Source organism: Pan troglodytes, chromosome 11 (assembly GCF_028858775.2).
Source record: "Pan troglodytes isolate AG18354 chromosome 11, NHGRI_mPanTro3-v2.0_pri, whole genome shotgun sequence".
NCBI lineage: Eukaryota > Metazoa > Chordata > Mammalia > Primates > Hominidae > Pan > Pan troglodytes.
The window spans coordinates 83,022,334-83,035,812 of record NC_072409.2 but is presented as its reverse complement, the minus strand read 5'-3'; the positions used below and the strand labels follow the sequence as shown (position 1 = coordinate 83,035,812).

General features: G+C 39.4%; 1 protein-coding gene across 20 annotated transcripts in view; it reads right to left on the bottom strand.

Moving 5' to 3' along the window:
* Nucleotides 1–13,479, bottom strand: part of APTX (aprataxin) — an 82,315-nt gene that overhangs the window by 51,806 nt on the left and 17,030 nt on the right. For 8 of the 20 annotated variants that reach the window (XM_063787873.1, XM_001158355.5, XM_001157917.5 and 5 more), the window contains 3 exons: nt 13,093–13,319; nt 2,915–3,018; nt 1,078–2,114 (listed from right to left, as the gene is read on the bottom strand). In XM_063787873.1, coding sequence (XP_063643943.1) covers nt 1,960–2,114; nt 2,915–3,018; nt 13,093–13,319 — 486 coding nt within the window. In that variant the 3' untranslated portion in view covers nt 1,078–1,959. Of the gene's footprint in view, nt 1–1,077; nt 2,151–2,914; nt 3,019–8,654; nt 8,915–13,092; nt 13,320–13,479 lie in introns of those variants that run through there. The other 12 variants (XM_063787859.1, XM_063787866.1, XM_063787860.1 and 9 more) reach the window with 4 other exon arrangements.

The window sequence follows — 13,479 nt, the reverse complement described above, 5'->3', positions numbered from 1 at the left end:
GACTACAGGCGCCCGCCACCATGCCCGGCTAATTTTTTTTTTTTGTATTTTTAGTAGAGGCGGTGTTTCACCGTGTTAGCCAGGATGGTCTCGATCTCCTGACCTTGTGATCTGCCCACCTCGGCCTCCCAAAGTGCTGAGATTACAGGCGTGAGCCACCGTGCCCAGACAATTTTCAAGAGTTTCTGTGCCTGGTACCTGATGACAGCAAATAAAAGGCTATGAAGCCACATGCCCTCTGCAGCTGGGTTGGGGAAGAACCTCCAGGAGCCACAGTGTATGTAGACAACCACCTCAGGAGACGAAGCAGACAATCAAGCAGGCCCAAAGGTCCAGCATCAAGCCAGATAGAAGAACTATGGATGGATGGACTAATGACGTAAGGAGTACAATCCTGGAGTGCAGAAGGAGCAGAGAAAAGAGATGAAAGATGTTGGGAATGAGAGATGGACAAAAAGGGCTAAAGGAACTGGCTGATCTCAGGGAAATCAATGAAATGCCACGGAAAGCTTTTGATCAGCACAGGTCCAAGGCCCCTGGGTTCTATGGCTTCTGCTGTTAGTCTTGCATTTATACTGTTCAATTGATAAGAAAAATAATGAGTTGATGCATCAGAATCAATACCAACTTTGGATAGTGCCCAGGAACCATTATAGAATATTAGATGCTCATCCATTAAAGGGGCATAACAATAGCACGTAACCTCATGGAGTTATGTACAGTGAGAATTCAATGAGATCACTTGAGTACAGTGTTTAGCATAATGCAGGACACACAGGAGTCAGACAAATGTGAGCTGCTATGATCATTAATTATATAATTATTACTATACCTATGTTCACTAAGTAACCACTGTGGCATCTTGTTTGTTTGTGAAAGACATTGAGGTCAAATGTCTCTATGGACTGTGGCTTTTTCTCTCCAGAAGAAGCTTTTGTTAAGCGTGTTTCCTTTTTTCTCACAACTTGAGTGAAAAGTCACATCCCCAAAGATATCCACAATTTCATCAAAACCAACTTTTTAGTTTTCCCTTCACCTTTAGTTCTAATATTATCCCAAAAAACAACTGAATACAACTGTTTTATCCAAATTTATTCTCAGGGAAAAAGAAAGTAGTGGCTCTACGCAACTTTTTCATTCACCAACCACCTTTTCATGCATCAGAACCTATGCTGTGATTGTCAGCTGAACTTCAATAGTTTGCACCTACTTAAGAGAGATGCCTCAAACAAATTAACTTTATTTTCAGACAACAGGTCCAAGAAGACTTCACAGCTCAATCATGACGAACATGTGGCTGTTTCCTCACAGCCAGGAACCCTCGGTATTAGAAGAAAACTCCAACCCCCCACACCATCATCTAGCCTCTTTTCTCACTGTGAAGAACTGATGAGACAGAATTCCTGAGAAGGGAACATTTAGGTAATCTGGGATAGAAGGGCATGGAAGGACTGGACAAACTAAGCCTCCCCATGAAGGAAGGGAAAAGAATATTACAAAATAGACTAACAGAAAACAAGACCCATCAGTATCTTCAGGATAAACAAGAGGCCACTCTAGATGCTCTGATTAAAGGTTGTCCATGCCTACAGAGGCGGAGGATAAATCTAAGAAACAGAAATGTATAACCAGCCCACTGCTTCCATACTCTGCATTAGGTCAGTGTGAACATGGCTTTGCTCCCAATGGTCAGACCTGACATGGGTCCTTCTGAAGATGGTGGGTCAGGTATATCCCAGCCACCCTCACCAGAGAATACATCTATGACAAACCCAAATTCCTAATCCTGAAGTACTTTGAGCCACTCTACATTGTGGCCACTCAATAATAGAATAAATTTGTGAAAAAGCTGCATGTTTTAATTTAGGAAATGAGTAGAAGTTCACAAGCAACCCGGAATAGGTGCCAGCAGTTTGCTCCAGTGGGCCACACCACAGCAGCAGCTCAGGCTCTGCAGAATCACTGTGTCCAGTGCTTCCTGAGATGTTCTTTCAGCTGAGGAATGGAAGGCAGCAGCTGCTGGCACTCATGACAACGAAGGGGCAGCTTCAAGAGCTCAGGCATCCCATCTCGGACAGTTACTCTACCAGCCTCTTGTACCATCTCGATCACAGCTGCAGGCAAGGAAGAAAAGTCAAATCCCAGCTACTCTGGAAAACCAATATGAGATACCAAAAAAAAAAAAATCAAAAACGTGACTCCAATCAGTATGCCAGGCCAGGTATTCTACAGCTCCGTAAGCTTAGTTTAGACTTCCCTCAGGCAAAATGAGCTTAATCAGATTATAAATATGAGCAACCCACCTTTGAAATAATACACTCCTTCAGGACACACTCTAGGCAATCCATGTTACTCTGTCAAGAGCTCATCAGAGTGCTTTACCTCTGGTTGGCCCTTGGTAAATGCCAGCTGCCACTGTGAACACCCCAGCAATGCTTAAGTTCTTACACACCAGGAAATGCTTTCCTGGTGTGTAAGAAAGCATCACACACCAGAAAATGCTTTCTTCTACATATACACAGGCTTCCCCCTGCTAATTCACCACTCCTGACAGGAGGCAGCCCCAAAGCTCCCACCCAACTGATGGCAGAAGAGACAAATAATTGTCCACAGCTTTCTTATCCATGAACTCCACTAATTCTCACGGCAGCCTTTAAGTCCCCGTTTGTCACAATAAAACACTGACCCTGACATAATAGCTTTCTAGGTCCCCCAAGAAGACAACTCACAGCAAAGTGGCAATAATACTACAATCCAAATAATCCAGTTTCTTTTCACAGGGCTCGCTTTATAGGGAATACAAAGTTGTACATAGGTTTTTGAGGTCAGATTGTTATTCAGGGAAACAACCAAATCAAATATAAGAACAGCTCAGAAAATGAAACAAATGTGAAAACCAAGGAACACTGTTTACCTTGTGATTCTAGGAAGTATTCTGTATTGAAAGAATTCCAATGTTTTTTGTTTTTAAGGCAAGGAGAATCAAAATCCTGGCTGATCACATGAAGATGTACATGGCTAGTTGAAAGGAAAAAAAAACTGAGCATTAAACTCTTTAACAACTATGGCTTAATCAAAATGACAAAGAGTATGAGTACATTGTATATTCATACTATTGAATACTCTTTGAATATTCATACTATTGAATTGATAGTGTGTCCATTTAATTCAATTGATTCATTCATTTACTTAAGAATATTTAATGCTCAATAAGTATGTACTATGGCCAAACACTGTTCCAGGCACTGAGACTTTAGCAAGAAACAAAATGGGAAAAGCCTCTGCCCTTATAGAAATTGTATGCTAATGAGGAAAGACAAATAATAAATAAGCAAACAAATAAACAAACAAAAAAAACCTTAAAGAATTAACATTGCCAAGAAAAAATAAACAAGGAAAATGGGATAGAGTGCCCAGGGGTAGAAGCTGCCCTCTTTAGTTAACAGTGTTCAGGGAAAGCATCTCCCAGGAAGTGATTTGAACTGAGACAGCACCCAAGCAAGCTAGGTCTGTGGGAAGAGTGTCTCAGAAAGTGAGGAGGCCAAGAGCAGGGGCCCTGAGATGAGGAAAAGCTCAGTGCAACCAAGAAAGAGAAAGAAGGTAATATGGCCCAAATGTATGGCCTGAATTGTTGGAGCCAAGCAGCAGAAACGAGGCAGGAGCCAGGTCATAAAGCCTCTTAAAGGTGACAAAGGGTTTGCATTCTATTCTGAATCTACTGGGAAGCCACTGAAGGATTTTCAGCCGAAGAGTGCTACTATCTGATTTATACTTTTTTTTGTTAACAATAAAAATTGAATTATAAAATGGACCACAATTTAAAAGTGGGCCTATTTTAATTTTATTATTCTTAAATTCATTCTTTTGAAAATGCAACCAGGTGCGGCGGCTCACGCCTGTAATCCCAGCACTTTGGGAGGCTGAGGCAGGTGGATCACTTGAGGTAAGGAGTTCAAGAACAGCCTGCCCAACATGGTGAAACTAACTACTAAAAATACAAAAAACTAACTGGGCGTGGTGGCAGGTGCCTGTAATCCCAGCTACTTGGGAGGCTGAGGCAGGAGAATCACTTGAACCTAGGAGGTGGAGGTTGCAGGGAGCTGAGATCATGCTACTGCACTCCAACCTGGGTGACAAAGTTAGACTCCATCGCTAAAAAAAGAAGAAAAAGAAAAAGAAAATGCACTTTATTTTTGAAACGATAAAAGATTTAACTATGAACTGACAAAGTAGAGGTCGGCTGACACTAGTGGGTCAACTCTTCATGTAGATATTTTAATGCTGTTTTTTCTGTATTACATCAAAATGATTTGCAATAGGAAATTGGAAAAGGGGAGCAAAGCAGAGTGCAAAGCATATACTGAGGTCTTTCCATGGGTATCTGATAGAATGCAGATTCAGCACAATAAAATGTAGACTGCAGCAGTGGCCTGTAAGTGTACTCCAAGCGTACCGTAAGAACCTATGTAAAAACCATTTTTTTCTTATTCTTAACAGAAAAACAAATTTTGTTTTGTTTAAACAATAAAATGTAATGGAAAGATCTGTACTGTAAAACTACTTGCTATAAACTATCACAAGGACAGAAAACCAAACACTGCATGTTCTCACTCATAGGTGGGAACTAAACAATGAGATCACTTGGACACAGGGCAGGGAACATCACATACCGGGGCCTGTCAGGGGGGTGGGGGGCTCGAGGAGGGACAGCATTAGGAGAAATACCTAATGTAAATGATGAGTTGATGGGCGCAGCAAACCAACATGGCACACGTATACCTATGTATCAAACCTGCCTGTTGTGCACATGGACCCTAGAACTTGAGTATAATAAAAAAAAATAAAAACTACTTGCTGTAGCCCATGTGTTCAGTTTGTTCAACAACCTCACTCACACATGATGAATTACATGAATAGAAAGTCACCAAATAAGACTCAAGACAAAAAAATTATCTATCAACCTCCATATGAAAAGACCACAGCTTTAATGATTTATACAATCCTTAAGCTTAATATCTGGTCAGTATAGGTTTCCAAATCAAAATCAAGTCATAAGCTGTTACAATAACTGCATTATACTAACATTTTCTTTCCAGTATTTCTTCCTATGAGGGAAAAAAATCATCAGAAGCTTTCACTCTTGAAAAGCGTCCTAAACTAAAACAGTGTTCTTCTCCAAAACGAAAATACTCTACAAACAGTAAATAAAAGCTAAGCTAATTTCAACAGTCATATTTCCAAAAGTAAAATCTATTAAGTACAATACACCTGCACAAGAAATTACAAGAAATGATTACAGTTACAGATGCAAAATAACATCTAATTATCCCAGGCTTGTGAACATAATAATTAAAATCAAATTCATATGCTAGTCCAAATATTATGTACAATTTAGATAAGCTGGTCAAGTATTTGAATATACACCATATTTGTTAGACCTAAAATTATATTACCTTTTCTTGTCCTTTAATATTTGTAGATACACGCCAATATGAAAAAAATGTAATTTCCATTTATGTATTAACAGAGAATTTCTACTGCACATGTTTTAAACCGTTAAAAAATAAAAAAGTCAAGGTACATTTTCACTTAAGAGATAAAAATAAATTACCAGAATTTTAATTGATAAAAGTTTCATATCAATTTATAAAAATGACCCAAGCACGTGGCTCATACCTGTAATCCCAGCTACTCAGGAGGCTGACGCAGGTGGATCACTTGAGGTCAGGAGTTCAACATTGGCCTGAGCAACATAGTGAGACCCTCATCTCTAAAAAATTGTTTTAATCAGCCAGGCATGGTGGCACACCCATAGCCCCAGCTACTCGGGAGGCTGAGGCAAAAGGATGCCTGGAGCCTAGGAGTTCAAGGCCGCAGTGAGCTATGATCTTGACACTGTACGCCAGACTGGGAGAGAGGGTGAGACTCCCATCTCTTAAAACAAAAACGAAAACAAAAAAATGAATAAAAAAATTCATTTATAAAAATGGGGGGGAAAAAACCTGGGTGCAGTGGCTCACGCCTGTAATCCCAGTACTTTGGGGGGCCAAGGCAGGTGGATCATTTGAGGCCAGGAGTTCAAGACCAGCCTGGCCAATATGACAAAACCCCATCTCTACTAAAAATACAAAAATTAGCTGGGCATGGTGGCGCATGCCTGTAATCCCAGCTACTCGGACAGCTGAGGCATGAGACTAGCTTGAACCCAGGAGGCAGGGGTTTCAGGGAGCTGAGATTGCACCACTGCACTCCAGCCTGGGCAACAGAGTGAGACTCTGTCTCAAAAAAGAAAAAGAAAAAAAACAACTGAAACAGATACCATATAATTATCATATGGTCTCTGATATAAGAAGGTATTTAAAGAAGGGGCATTAGGTCAAAAACAAGGACTAACCCAAGTGTGTTGCTTTAAAAATCTAATTTGTAGGAAAACTAGTTGCTTGGCCAGTTTTAAATCTAATTACAAAATCCATCTTTTTTTGTTTTTTGAAAAGCATAACAAATTTATTTAATCCAAGTTTTATGTGACATAGGAGCCTTCCAAATGAAGATGCAAAGATACGGGGAAAACTATCCATTTTTACACTTGGGTTTGCTGAAGAATGGAAAGCCATGTAGAACCACTACTGCTTCAAAAGGGTATACGACTTAATGAGAATAGACTGAGTGGGGAAACCCAGCAAGGCCTGTCTGTCCAGATTCTTCTTAACCTCTTTGTGCAGCATTCCTTCTTCCCAGGTATGGGAATGGCAGTCTTATGACCTACCATCAAACAAGGTAGATCAGGGAATTTCTTTATAGCCAGGTCTACATAGAAAAGAAGGTTAGAGTAATATTTTGGGGTTTTTGGTTGGCTTTGAGGAAGAAGGTTCTAGTTTCTATAACCTGCCTTGAGAAAGAGGAATTATAGTTTCTATGGCTTGCTTAGGGGGAGAATGAGGGGCAAGAGAAAGGGGGCAGGAGAAGGTCAAGGAGAAATTTTGCTTCTGAGGCCTTTATTTGGGGTTATCATTTTCTAAGCCCCAACAACACTATCTGTGAAATGGAAGTGAAGATACCTACTTTACAGGGTTGCTAAGATGATGAAATGAAAGAAATAAAGCTCAAGTGCAATTTCTGATAAATAATAGACAGCAGATTTTAAATGAGGTATCACCTGTCCCATAAACATTTATGGTATGTATCCTCCCACCTTCAATATCCATGGTGGGGGACAGGAGAGCAGGACAGGAAAAGGCTACAATTCTCCCTTAACTACAAGCCAGATGAGCACTGTTTCTGCTGACTCCACTTCCATGACCCACTTTCTTACACCAGTGGTTCGCAAACCCTAAAGCTCTATTGTTGATATTCACTTTTTGATCCATTTACTATGATTGGGCTTCTGTCCCATCACACTACTAAAAGCATATTTTTTTGGATATAACTTATGTTTTGCTAACTACCAAGTTGGTTCTCTTTTTTTTCTATCATTAATATATTTAATATAGGTAACTTTTTAAAACTTTTAGGTTCAGGGATCCATGTGCAGGTTTGTTATATAGGTAAATTGTATGTCACAGGAGTTTGCTATACAGATTATTTCGCCACCCAGGTAATAAGCATAGTACCCCATAGGTAGTTTTTCAATCCTCCCCCACCTCCCTCCCGCCACTGTCAAATAGGCCCTAGTGTCCGTCGTTCCCTGCTTTGTGTCCATGTGTGCTCTGTATTTAGCTCCCATTTATAAGTGAGAACATGTGGTATTTGGTTTTCTGCTCCTGTGTTAGTTCACTTAGGATAACGGCCTACAGCTCCATCCATGTTGCTGCAGAGGACATGTTCTCGTTCTTTTCTATGGCTGTGTAGTATTCCATGGTGTATATGTACCACATTTTCTTCATCCAGTCTACTACTGACGGGCATCAATCATGGTTGATCCCATGTCTTTGCTACTGTGAATAGTGCTGCAATGAACATACAAAATCTAATTTCTTAATAGTCCAGATATTTTGGTAGTTATTCCAACTCAACAGAACTTCCACTGAGGTCCACATTCATTACAGACAACGAATGTTATCAGTCCATCAGCACTACATTTGCACATGTGAACAAGCCACTCTGGGTTCCACCTGCCTTGGCCATCTAATGCTCTCTGATGGCTTCTTTGGTCAAGTTTTTCCATATCTCTCTGAGCCCATCACTAGCCATTTCCTGTGCCATCATTCTAGCAAATAAGACAGGAGGAATATTCTCACATGGTACATTTTCCCTTAAATTTGGATTCTTTGCTCTTTAAGATTTGATATCCTACTTCATACTCTACTTTTGCATTTCGTATCTATATTCCTTAATTTCTTGATATACAGCCTCCTCAATTTGAGATCCTAATTCTTCCTCACCAGCTCCAATAGCAGTGTAGCCATCTCCTGTTTGGAGAGCTGCAGCAAGCACCTCGCAACACTTTAACCAAAGAGAGTCAGAAGTGCTTCGTTCCTGAATAAAAGATGAAACACGAGTATCTAGAGCATTTGTCTCACCCTCTCTGCCGCTTGCACTGCCACTGGAGCTACTTTCTTCTCTCGCTTCAGAGTTATTCTGCAATGTAACTGCAGGTTCTTTTTTCTTTTCTTCAGGGTCTTTCTCGGTTGATAGTAACTTTTTCCCAGATTTCATGACAGACTGTTAAAGATGTAACTTCTTCATCTTTATGCTGCTTGCCATTAGCATTAACTGATATTCTGATTCTTCTGGGGGCTGTAATAATTCCATGGTCATGGGAATATTTTTAAGCTCCTTTGGCAAATCCAACGCTCCAGCTGTATTCTTCTGCACCATCTTGTCCATCTACTTGGCCATGGGAACCACCTTGTCCAATGTGGCTCTGGCAGGTCTTCCCCACACCCAGCCAGCTGGAGGTGAGAAGTGTGTAAAACTGAGGTGGAAAGGATGGCAAGAAACAAGCCTCAGTGGTCCTGACAGGCTGGGCCAGGCTCTTCCTCACAAACCAAGCCCATAGGGGCAACCTGATTTACACGTTTAAAAGATCACTCTGACTGTTGTGTGAAGAAAGGACGGATAGGGAGGAACATGGAGAAACCAGTTAAGGAGGCTGCTACAGCAGTCTAGGCCAGAAAATCACAGCCTACACTAGAGCTGAGCTGTAGCAGCTGAGATGTCAACAAGCAATCCTACTTTGAATGCATTTTGGAATAGAACAAACAGAACTTATTAATGGGCTGCATGTTGCTTTGGGAGAGTGTTACTTACTGAGATAAAGAAGGTTAGGTGAAAAAGCAGGTTTGGGGAAGAAAATCAGGAATTCTCTTTTGGACTTGTTAAACCAAGTAGAATGCCTTTTTGTATAACAGCTTTCACTCTTATAATCGGTAATATTTCACGTTCTCCCAATAAATAATCAAAATCAATCAACATGTGTGCAGAATCCAAAATGAAATATAAGCACTAATAAATAAGCATAGCTGTATTACAAATGAATGAGGAAACCACACTAAATGGATTGAGGAAGAAAATATAGTAACTATATTTACTATACTATAGTAACCTAGCTTTGGAGAACAGTGTTTTGACTAGATACGATAAGGCTAAAAACAAAAAGAACTATAGACAAGTACTGTACTCTAGTTAGTAAATGTCCTTCTCACAGGGGTATGGGTTAGGAATCCTGTAACTATTTTATGGGTACACTAGGACTGAACAAGTAAATGAATTTATTGTAACTAATGAGAGCCAGGTTTCTCACTGTTGGAGAAAGCAGTTACAAAAAAGGAAAAGGGAAACAAGAATGAAACTTACAGAGTTGGAATGGTGTCAGAGATATCAGTATGAACTCATGGTTTTTCACATACAAATAAAGGTAGATAAACACAGAATTATAGGGGTGTGTATGTGTGTGTGTGTGTATGGCTTAGGATTCATACATGCATTTCTGGCTCTATGGCTGAGAGGACCTAGAAAGCAAGGACACCCTGGAATCAACCACTTCTCTCACAGAAACCTAGTGCCCAAGAAGACCTAGGGCTCTTTGGAGAAGTGGTTCATTCCAGATAAGCCTGGAACATCTTGTGGGGCCAGAAAATAAATTGCCCAAAAGATGTTGAAGGCGTATCTAAGTGACACAAGAGCTGACCTAAAGGGGCTTTCAATAACCAAAGCTGAACAATTTGAGCAACAAAATAATTATAGTATTGAATTATAACCTATAGAATAAACATCCATGAGTCCATACCATTAAATGATTGAATAAAGAACTAATGAGAAAGACAGAACAGCGCTTTCACACAGAATAATTTCAACTAATAAGTTAGGTGAAGGAAGTATAAAGTCACCATAGAGTAAATACCAATACAATAACTATTACAGGCAAGATGCACCAATAGATGCTAAAATCATTGGGTGCAAGTTTGAGGAGAAATAGTAGTATAGTCTCAAAATATCTAACCCAAAATATTCATGAATTAAAAAAAAACAAACAGTAATTTTGAAGGTGAAAACCTGGCAGACACCACCTTAACAAAATGATCAAGGTTAACATCACCAGTAATAAACCATCTCAACATCATGCCCCGCCATATGACATATTGAGAAGGACACAATCAGAAATATCACTTCAGTGATTAAAAAAATGCATAACGTCAACCTAATCATGAAAAACAAAATTAGACAAACCCAAATTAAAAGACGTCCTAAAGACAATTAGCCAGTATTCATCAAAAGTGTCAAGGTCATGAAAGCCAGGAAAGTAGGAATTGTCACAGATTGAGGGAGACTAAGAAGAGAGAACAAATAAATGAAATGTGAGATTGGATTCTGGAGTAGAAAAAGAACAATACAAGAAAAATGGGTGAAATTCAAATAAGGTCTACAGTTTAGTAAGTTATCTAAAATAAGGTCTATAGTTTAGTTATCTACAGTTAGTATTATGAAAGGTCTTTGTTCTTTTTCATACTTAATTTTTTATATTTTCTTAATTGAAAACATTACTTTTACAATAGAAAAAATAATTTTACTTGTTTATCACCTTTTCCTTTCTAATATGTTCATTTATTCAAAACTACATCATACAGAGTAATATAAAAGGGTATATAAATAGCAACTTTGCTTATTGGCTCATTTTGCCTCCCATATATACCTACCACAGCTCTTGCTGTGAGCATTCTCCTTAGCACGACAACATTCATTGTAGGAAAAAGGTATGGGCATCATGATCACTACGTGAAAAGGGCTCAGGGGCCAAGGGCTCTGTTAGTCAGGGGCTCTGCATTAGGGAAACAGGATTATGGGTGACTTTCCCTCCTAAATTTTCAAATCAGCCTTTAACAATAAAAATATATTTATATTTTTAAAGTGAGGTACAACATACATCCACCCTATGACCTAACAATTCCATCTCCAAATATTTATTCTTTTTTTTTCTTCTTCTTTTTTGAGACAGAGTCTCACTCTGTTGCCCAGGCTGGAGTACAATGGCGTGATCATAGCTTACTGTAGCCTCAACCTCCTGGGCTCAAGTGATCCTTCCAACTCAACCTCCCAAGTAGCAGGTGTGCACCACCACCCTCGGCTAATTTTTTGTATTTTTTGTAGAGACAGGTTTTGCCATGTTGCCCAGACTGGGATCCCTAAATATTTACTCAAGGGGAAAAAAATAAATAAAGTACATATGTCTATGATATACACAATAACACACATGAATCTCAAAATTATGCTGACCCAAAAAAGCCAGACCAAAAAAGAGTATGCAATGTATGATTCCATTTATACATAGTAGCTCTAGAAGAGACAAAAACTATCTATGCTGAAGGAAATAAAAGCAATGCTTGAGGGAGGATTAACTGGAAAGGGGCACAAGGGAACTTTCTGGGATGAAAGGACAGACATCTGTATCTTAATCAGAATGATAGTGGCAAGATTATACACGTTTATGAAAACTGATCAAACTATGCATCTTATTATGCACTTTATTGTATGTAAGTTATGCCTCAACTTAAAAGCATCAGTACTGACGAGGGAAAAATCTGGCACAAAGATTTCATTTGGTTCAAGTGGCCAGTAACCTAAGTCATAATTATTCACCTAAATAAAATGTGACTGTTGGTAGTTAAAAAAAAATAAGCAGAGAAAATCTTGTCACATGCTACAACATGGATAAGCCTTGAAGACATTATGTAAAGTAAAATAAGTAAGTAAATAAGTAAAATAAGCCAGTCACAAAAGGACAAATATGTCCTTGTATGACTCCTCTAATATGAGGTACCTAGAGTAGTCAAATTCATAGGGAAGGAAAGTACAATGGTGGTTGCCAGGAGTGGGAGGGGGAAATGGAGAGTTATTATTTAAGGTACAGAGTTTCAATTTGGGAAGAGAAAACAGTTCTGGAGATGGATGGTAGTAATGTTTGCATTGTAATATGAATATAGTAATGCCAATGAATTGTACACTTAAAGATGACTAAAATGTAAATTTTGTTATGTATATTCTATCACAGTTTTTTAAAAACAAAATAAAAACTCTAAAATCTAGACTTATCATCTTATTGCTTAAATCAAAGAAATCACGGAGATCCACCTTGCTTGTATTCTTTGAAAGAAATCAGTCATTCCTTTCTGAATCCTTCTGGGCATAAGCCACAGGAAAACAAATTCTATACTTTTCTCTCATTTTATTTTCAAATCCTGGATCTACTAAGCTGTCATTACAGAAGTCTATGATGTTTGTTTCCTTCAGAGTAATGGTCCTTAATCATTCTGGGGTTATAGATGCTTTTGAAGAATCTGATAAAAGCCACTGACCACAATTCTTTATCTGAGGATAATGAAGCTGCTTCATCTAGTTCATATATTAGGCTCTCGAAGGTTTATATTTTGAGAGGAACAAAGAACCAAATATGACTGAATTATAGGCAGAAGTGGGAACTCAAAGCTTGCATGCAAGTCAGGCAGAGAGGTGGAAGCTTCAGCCCACCTGCTTTGGAAAAACTCCATCCCACTTCCCTGGGTCTCAGTGCAATATGTGCCCTCAGCAAGCCCAGGCTGAATCTATCTGCCCACCTGGACAGAACCAGGAGCCAGCAGCACTACCCACCTGGCTTACCTCATACTCGGAATGGCGTGGTAGCCCAATCGGAAGCGGAGTTTGCTGGACCCAGCAAAATCTACAATCACCTTTTCCCCCACAGTGTGCATATGCTTAAGGAGTTCAAGGTGTTCCCTGGTCACAGCCTTCAGATTGGAAATGGAGGTCCATGGTAAGACCAGCCAATGGTAACGGGCCTTTGGGTATTTATCCTTTATCACCACCACCTGCTCATCTTTGTAAACCTAGCAGAGGGATACAAGAGAAGGAAACAGACATCTACTAAGAATCTTCTGTGTGCCTGGTTGTTATATTCACTAAGTCACTTAATTCCCACAGTCTTGTGCAAATGGTTTTAGTAGCCCAGTTTTGAGAGAGGAGAGCACTGAAATTCAGATAGGTTGA